The sequence below is a fragment of the Macrosteles quadrilineatus genome, unplaced genomic scaffold, assembly GCF_028750875.1.
Source record: "Macrosteles quadrilineatus isolate MER2022 unplaced genomic scaffold, UCM_ALF_1.0 Scaffold_2__2_contigs__length_208266976, whole genome shotgun sequence".
Classification (NCBI taxonomy): domain Eukaryota; kingdom Metazoa; phylum Arthropoda; class Insecta; order Hemiptera; family Cicadellidae; genus Macrosteles; species Macrosteles quadrilineatus.
Genome location: NW_026542595.1, coordinates 57,749,558 through 57,758,659, shown reverse-complemented (window position 1 = coordinate 57,758,659; position 9,102 = coordinate 57,749,558). Strand labels below are relative to the sequence as shown.

At 32.3% G+C, this 9,102-nt stretch overlaps 1 protein-coding gene across 1 annotated transcript; it reads left to right on the top strand.

The window, feature by feature from the left end:
* Positions 1-3,832: 3,832 nt before the first annotated feature.
* LOC128987623 (uncharacterized) lies at positions 3,833-8,339 on the top strand. Its single transcript, XM_054408573.1, has 5 exons — positions 3,833-3,918; positions 4,608-4,668; positions 5,059-5,189; positions 6,524-6,669; positions 8,051-8,339. Exons 1-5 carry the CDS (start codon positions 3,880-3,882, stop codon positions 8,247-8,249), a joined length of 576 nt encoding a protein of 191 aa, XP_054264548.1. The 5' UTR covers positions 3,833-3,879; the 3' UTR covers positions 8,250-8,339.
* Positions 8,340-9,102: the final 763 nt, after the last annotated feature.

Genomic DNA, 9,102 nt, shown 5'->3' with positions numbered 1-9,102 from the left:
TGTCATGAATTCTCTTTGCAAGGGAGCATGTTTTATTCATTTAGTTGGAAATAGTGCGATGAATTATGTATAAACAAATGAAGCGTTGAACACCAAAAGCACATGTTGTGCAATTCTTCAAAGAAAAATGTTCTATCTTGTCAGTCCAGTATTTAAGAGAAAGGCTTGTCTTGCGTAAAAATATTTATCCTAAACTTTATATTTTTTAAATCATTTCAAGTTTTCTAATTTTATTTTGCAGTGTTTTGTGACTTTTGAAACCCCCTTAGTTAAACTTTTTAAGTCAAATGTACAATTTTGAAAAGTAAAAAAGATTGGAGTATGTATAAGAGTTTCGTACTCACATAAAGAATTTAGATCCATGGTCTTTTAGCTCTATGCGTATCCAAACACTTGCATTGTGCCAGGCATCACTTCCGATTTAACTTTTTTCAGGGCTCTAATCCAAACAAATATTTACACCAAAACTCAGTATAAAATATTTCAATAAATAATTTTGTACATTAGCTACATTTGTTTGAGGCGAACATTTCAACAATATTCAATATCCCACATAATTACATATAAACATAGAGCATTTAAGAGTTGGGCAAAATGCATTATCCCTTGACTAATTATTTATTATCTCACTGTAACTGGTCCTGACAGCTAATTATTAATTAAAGATTAATCAATGAGTTAGGTAACATACAACTAATTAATATCTACCAAACATTATTTATATTGGAACCCTTACTTTTTAAACCATTCATATCATCACTTTAGAATACTAGTTTCCAATTCTTCATCAGAGGGAGATGAGGTTTATTATTCTGAATAGTGATACATTTTCATTACAAAGTATTCTATCTTATGTACACTATACAGCACCACCAAATTCAAACAAATACCTCTTATCAGTTGTGTAATTGAAGACAAATTTTAAAATGTCTTTATTCCACTAGTTTTATCCAATGTTGGCAGTTGTGTTCTGGTTTGTCTTTTATATTGTGATAATTTGTACGTATTTGGCATTGCTTAGTAAAACTTAAACATTTGGAAAAGTTATGTATTTTAAATATTAACCTTAAATATTTCAATCCTGTATACAAATTGTAAAGACATTCATAGGAGTAAATCTTTTCATTCAAAAGAAAACAATTTGAATTGTTTTTATGATGCGGCATGTAGATAGTATTAAAGATTTGTGTGTTTCATGCTTTTAAATATAGATCTGATTTCTAAACAAATATGTGATACAGGAATATTACTAGTAATCATTTTACTAATATACACACTCGCACATGACACAAACACAGTTTTGTTTAGAAAACAAAAATGCAGAGAGTAATATTCCACATTTCACCACTATTAATTAGTTGAAGTACATTATTATAGTTCACCACCTTCCACTTGGGAGTTTCAAAAACAGTTTGTTGAATAAAGAAGAATTAAAAAGTGCACTGGGGTTTGTATACCCATCAGCACTTAAAATAATTGTTTTTCGAAGCCCATCAATAAAATTGAGCTTTTATTATAAATGTAAATAAACGATGCAGCATTATATAAATTTCTCTAGAGAATGTCATTTCTTTTACGCGTTTAAATCAATATTAAATGCTCTTTTGTATAAATGTAACAGTATTGTACGAGTAGAGATAAATGATTATGAACTACATGCTGTGAACCCGTCAGTTTCTTTGAAATAAATTGAAAAAAAAAACACATAAGATACATTTCCAGAGGAAATAACGTACGTCTATGAGTTAAGGGTGGGATTTCATGTGGGAGATTTGATAAGAACTTTCAGGGCCTCACAGTACAAGGTGAGTTGATCAGTTGATCAGATGATTGACTCTTACATTTTTTATTTTCATGGACCACTAAATTTGAGCTAAATTTATCATGTAAATTTGTCATGACTAATCTTCTACCACACATGTTTCCTGTGATAACACTGGCCAATTTCTACAGTATCTATACTTATTTAATCTATCTATCTATTTACTTATTTAATACGCAAGCAGGATTTTTGTGACAATTACTCCTCCGAAACTACTGAACCGATTGTCATGTTTTTGGTGTCATTGGAAAGAGCGTAGCGTGAAGTTGTGCAGGAAACTTTCTTTTTATGGAAATAATGAGAGAGTGAGGCCCTGGAGCCCTTTAAAGTTTCGTATTTCTCCATAAGATTAACATTGGAAACAAAAATTGTTATGATACTCCAGCTGTTGTCAGAAATCAAAAGTGAGAAGAAGAGCATAGGTTAATCCTAAACAGTCAATAAGTTTGCTAATATAGTATTATAACAGTTTGCTACAAATATTTACTTAGCAATTGCTCGAATTCGAGCAACAGGGACACTAGTACTTATTTAATACGCAAGCAGGTTTTTTGTGACAATTACTCCTCCGAAACTACTGAACCGATTTACATGTTCTTGGTGTCATTGGAAAAAGCGTAACGTGAAGTGTTGCAGGAAACTTTCTTTTTAGGGAAATAATTAGAGGGTGAGGCCCTGGGGCCCTTTAAAGTTTCGTATTTCTCCATAAGATTAACATGGGAAACAAATATTGTTATGAAACTCCAGCTGTTGTCAGAAATTAAAAGTGAGAAGAAGAACATATGTTAATTGTAAACAGTCAATAAGTTTGCTAATTTAACAGTTAGTTTGCCACAAACATTTACTTACTCGGTTGAAATTAAATAGTTACTATTTGAATTTGGGTTGGCGTAATTATTACAATGGGAAAAAACGAGAGAGCCTAGATAAATTGATATACTAAAAAGAAAACTGAATTAACACTGTGCTGCATTTCTTAGTAATCATTGAAAGAGACGATTTGCAAACTATGGAAACATAGGAAAGTCATAGAACACCACCAAGGGGAAGAAATAGAAATAATGTGTGTTATAAACACTAAAAAACAAAATCAGCTTTTGAAAAATGATAAGATATTTACAAGAAATTTTGATTATATCGATCTATTATGTACATCTTGAGTATTCCATAATCTTTGAGTCGAATCTTTTATAGTCATAAAAAATATGACTGTTATTCGTTTTAAAATAACGCCTGTAATACTTAGCAATTGCTCGATTTCGAGCAACAGGGACACTAGTTATATTCATTTCTCGTATTTTTGTCGTGTGTTTGTGTCATGTGTGTTCTCAATGTCAATGACGGATCTAGTCAGATAGATAACCTGATGTTTTTGTCACCTGATGATTGGCAATTTGGAACAATCATTGCTTTTAATCCCCTCATCACACGCTTTGATGTATTATAACCATAACAGAGATATTTATGGACGAGTCTGAATTAAAAGTGCCCAATTTTACCCAAAAGCCATTAAAAATTAATAACAAAATGTCTTGGTTACCTTGCTTTGTCGAGTGATCCTATTTTAGTGCAGTACAATACTATAGTTTGGAACTTCCTTTAGGAGTCCATCATCAGGTGACAAAAACATCAGGTCATCTATCTAGGCTAGATCCGTCGTTGATATTGAGAACACACATGACACAAACATACGACAAAAAAGACCTTAATTAATTAATTATTTATTTATTGTTATGTACTGTATACAAGATAAAACTTTGTTTAATTTATGGAATGTATCAGTATTTCACTAGGCATTTTCAGTGTTATAATGATTTTTTGCTTCATGGGAAAAATTCATCCACTTTATTTATTCTTTTATTAATTGTATTGTATTTGTACAATGCTTTTATTAATGTACTACCACGAACAAATTTTTGTATTTGAAAGAGTGAGTCATTCTTAGTTATCACGTTTGTGTATTTTAGGATAAATATGCCACAAGTGTACAATGTAATGTAGATGTTTTCACCTGTGATCTGCTGTTCTGCTAACTCAACGACCTTGACATCAGTTCAATGTTGAAGTTTGAAGTATTACTGAGCACCTGGCTTGCTGTAAGTTTTTACAATACAATACAAGTTTAGATAAAGTGTTTATTTTAAGTGTATCTATTAACCTAGTATAGAAACCATATATAGTCGTTAATGTCCGCCAGTACGTGATTACATAATTCTTTTCAGAACATAGTTTCCGTGATTCCTTCAAATGTTCTACTAACTGAAACAATGTGTACCCTTTTAGTTTTGTATGACATTCAGGAAAGATTATGGAATCTTGTCCAAAAATATCTTTGGGCAAAAATGTCCATATTTTACTGTTATAACATATACAGCATAACATGTATAATCAATGCATCGTCTTTTTCTGTATTGTTTCCACAAACCACGTAAATAGATGCTAAGAAAAGGAAAGTATTTAACTCTAATTTCAACTTGTTTGAATGCTTTTGGCCCAAGATTTTGTTTATAATTCTGTATGATAATTGATAACTGCCCTGCATGACAATACTGTTTTGTATAATATTCTTTATTGCTTCAGACAATACAATGCATTTCAATAGAAAAATTTAAAATGGCAAGTCAGAAGTCCCTTTTCCAAGAGCTCTATAGAATTTGATATTCAAGTCTAACAAGCATTTATTTATAAAACACTATTTTACTAGACGATATTCTGCCTAAAATTGGTGACGATTTGCTTAAAAATACATCTAGACTTTTTTTTGTTATAAATTTTAATCTTTTAGGTACTAATCACTGGTGTGAGTGCAGACCCTGAGAATGAAACAGATAACAGAGAATTATCATGTAAGTTGAAAATTTTACTAGTTTATACAACACCTTACAAGGAACACATAAATGTAAAATTTGCTCATCTCTGCTGGTCCCCTTTGTATAGGCCTCAGAAGAAGTAGTCGAAACCTTGGTGGGCAGATTCTGCGAGTGAACTTTCATGTATAATTAAAAATAAGCTATATGAACAAAAGCTGACAATTGGAAAGTACGTCAAGGGTGGGGGTCTGATGCTATTATGTCTTCAAACAATAAAGATTTGTTTAATTTAAATAAAATAGGATACCACTGCTTTAGATTCTTAAACCTCTTATGGTTATAAGTATGGTTAGGCCAAGAACAAACAATTTACGAGAACTACACTTATACAGCCTACCAAGGGACAATATGAGTTATATTTTGCAGTGTTGAATGTTGGAGTGCCATTGGCTGACACAACGCTAGGTCCCAACCCAGCTCTAGACGGATACAACAGGCGCCGCGTCAGAGCCATATATTACTGGCCCAACAGGAATTTCTGCTATTACAAGTTTAAAGCAAGTATAACTTTTTGTAAAGTGACGACATGAAACTCGAGACAAGCTTGTAAACCTACATTGATTTAAACGAGTTCACTAACCAGTTTCATAGGACTATGGAATGGGGGTTTTACAGGCAAAAATAGCACGCTTTAATATTTAACCATCAAAATATAAAATTGCGCAGCTTATTTCTAGAGCAACATATATTATTTTTGGAGTTTAAACACAAAATAATTTAGTACATTGAAGTGTTGTTGTACACTGGTTACAGAGAAAAATTCAAATAAATATCTAAATTTAAAATTCACATGTTAATGATGTAGAGAATAGGACGTTAACTGTTGTTGTTTGCTTGTTTATGAATATATTTTAACTAACATTTGTGAGATTTGTTGATTGAAGACTAAGCTACTAACATTTTACTAAAAAAACACCCAATTTCCTTTAGAAGCAAGCTAGTAAGAAATTTTATCATATCTTTTACAGAATGGTGAATATGTTGGTATGACTTACTTTAATAAAAAGAAAGAAAATGGTATCAGCAATCTGACACATACTTTCTCCCATTAGCTTGTCAAAAACCTTCGTCATGGGTAAGCGGTGGGAGTAACTATGAAATATTATAGAGAAAATCACAAAAGCTGCAATAGCTTTTGAACATTATTTGTTGCAACAATAGGGGGTTGCACTATTTTGTTTAGAATCATAAGGACCATAACACATTAAATTTAATCAAAACCGGCTTTTTTATAAAATCTGACTTTTAGTTATTTCATGTGGTTTTATGGGAAAATTTATGCGAAAGTTAACATAAGTTACAATAATTTTTTAACCGTAATTTAAACCGGCAGAAGTTCAAAGATTCAAAAAAGAAATCTTTGAACGGCTGCCATTTTTTACTCGGGTGTCTGTTTGAGTTAACGTTTACGGCATTGTATTCTACTAGTACAGACCTTTAATTTGATGTGTATATCAACCTATGCTTACGTTTAGCCTTAAAATGACTCCTAGCCCCCTGAAGGTGTATAACTGAATCATGTGTTAAAATTATGTTAATACCCAGTAACAGTGTACTACGTTTTAAAGCACTGTTTTATTATATTTGAAATATTTAACCGTCCCGGGACTTTTTTCCACCCTGTATGTGGTCTATCTGTTCCATACTGCTCATGTTGGGCTGTTACGTCTGTGATGTCTGAAATAAGACATTTTTGATAACAGTTTAAAACATAAAGTAATCAAATAAAGTATTCAACTTTTATGTAGTTTAACAAAGATTTGTTAATGTTTTATATTGATAATTTGTCATTGGTCAGGTACTAGTCTATTCGACATTCGACAGTTGACAGGTAGAGGCAGTGACGACTTCTGAGGTGGCTGGAAAAGTAGAAACTAGTCGCAACTTCCTCATCATCTCTCTAGATTATCGGCCACTGGATGTTGTTGAAGTCAGTGACTCCAACAGCTTCAACACTGATGACGCCAAGTTGGGAAGGTTAGTTTCTAGCAAATAAATGTGCAACTATGTGTTATTGTTCGTTTTTGTCGTTATTGTTATTTTTGTGTTAATGTTGTGATTTAATTACTTGGTTATTAAACATAGTTGTTAATAAAAAGTCCTGGAGAATTAAATATATAATATAATTAATTGCAATAAAAGACTCAGTAGCAGGTCATGAAACTCGACATCAATTTGACTGTTCAATGTTCTGTTGATGTAATAATTCACATAAGGATTAAAAGTTCAAATTTGGTTCTGTAATTATATATTACTTAAAATTCGTCTTCTAATTAATGGAATAAACGTTATGGAATAGACTGAAATAGTTTCTTGAGGTTAACATTTTTTATAAATGTCCAAAAGTTATGGACTAAAAATTGTCTAATGGCTTCCAGGTAAACGTGTTACAGGTGTGATCTCACCCAATTTAGATGGCTTCTGCACAGGTCAAAATACTTCTTTAAGTTTATAAAAAATGGACATCATAGGACGTGTGAATCTTATTCTATAAAATGTTAACTACATTGTTCAAATATGCAAATATACTTCAAATATACTTTGTGGGACAAAATTTTGATATTAAAATATGCCAGTTTACAAAATTAGTAAGTTAACACTAGTTCAGCTCTCTTGTAAGTGGGTGAGGCTTAGGGTATTACCAATTTTATTAAATAAAACTTAAATTAAATTCCCTTCAAAACAAGGCATACAAGTTAAGTGTGGCTCTATTTGTTTTCGTACAGAAAAGCTATTAAATCAGACCAAGACTTTGTGGACACCCGGTACTTTGTTATGGGGACAACATTTTGATATTAAAATATGCCAGTTTACAATTATGTTAACACTAGTTCAGCTCTCTTGGAAGTGTGTTTTAGGGCATTGTTGCACTGAAATAACATGTCAATTCTGAATATATCACTGTAGACTTGCAGGTTACTGTTCACACACACACACTATAAAAACTTACATCTGCTACAGAGCTAATTTTGAATTCGGAAAAGCTATTTAAGTAAATTATATTACATTTGAAACAGTCTTGTTACAAAAGGCTATAGGCTGTCATCACAAATTTACGTAATTAGGTTATTTAAAAGTTTTCTATATGACATATATTAAATTAATTACCTATTGTTCTGCTTGGACAATTATTACACATGGTTTACAGGAAGAATGAATATTTACATTGACATGCAGATCTAAAAGAAACATATGGTGAAAAATGAATGATTTTATGGAAAAATATTAGTGAAAATATATGAATTGTTACAAGTTGATGGCTCTAGGAGTTGCACCTACTGTAAAATCGGGCATTTTGCTACTTTTGTTGTCCTCTACCTCACTCAGTGTGTATTTACCAATAAAATGTGTTTCATAGATTCATCCTGAGGCAAACCGTGTGGTCTTGTGACAAACTTAGCCTAGAGTTCCGCATGCCAGGAGGCGGCTGTAGGGCTAGAAACTACAAGAGAGTGAAGAAACTGACTCCTGAGATGGAACAAGGACAAAGGATCCTTGTTGAAGACTTTGAATGGGAAGCTTATGATGACGAGTGTGGAAGCCCAGAATTGTTATAACATGTTTTATTTTGTAGTATGATGAATACCATGGAAAGATTTCTCTTGTAAATTTATATAAAGTTGTCATAAATACAATGTTTTACCTGTAACCGCACTCCGGATATCTTTTTGTGGGTGAGACCAGTCCGGATAACAGGTTTTCCGGTTATACCAACGTCCTCTAAAACTCGTTAAATTGGGTAATATTTTATATTTATTTCCTTTTTTTTCTCTAGACTCTAGCCCGGGACCATTATTCTTACAGTATATGCTTAGAGGGTACTTAGAGGAATGTTACCTCTATTATCACATTGACAAAATCCAATGGCGATTGACGGGATTTGAACTCGGGACCTCTGGTACTGAATTACCAACCTCTGCCACTACTGTACTAGTAGACCAGGGGCCTATTCCTCCATAGGGCTCTGCAACTCTTCACTCTGCAGTTTGCACTCTTCGAATGAATTCCTGGGGTGTAGGCACATGGACCAGGCTGTAATCCTCTTAATCACGGTCGGTTGACCTGTCAGTTCTATGTTGGTGTCGGACGCTTCCTCATCATACCGTGCATAGCCGAACTGTTCGCTTCAAATTGTTAGCTCTATCACCGTCGCTGTCAAAACGTATTGTTTAAAGGTTAAATTAAATTAAATTTAACTGTCATAACCTAGCCAAACGAACCAAACTTGTTGATAACGAAAAATCGAATGATGATTTATTAATAAAAAAATAGTTCTGTTCTAAAAATAAAATTACAAATGCCTAAAATTCATTTTTATAATTTTTAAATTATAAAATCAAACTATCATAACCTAACCAAACCAACCAAACTTGATGATAATGACAAAATTGAATAAAGGTCTACCAATTA

Excerpts from the sequence above, each read along its gene's own strand:
- LOC128987623 (XM_054408573.1), top strand. The coding sequence starts at position 3,880 with ATGTTGAAGTTTGAAGTATTACTGAGCACCTGGCTTGCT. Across the intron at positions 3,919-4,607 it reads TACTGAGCACCTGGCTTGCT|GTACTAATCACTGGTGTGAG; the intron begins GTAAGTTTTTAC and ends TTAATCTTTTAG. Across the intron at positions 6,670-8,050 it reads GATGACGCCAAGTTGGGAAG|ATTCATCCTGAGGCAAACCG; the intron begins GTTAGTTTCTAG and ends TGTGTTTCATAG.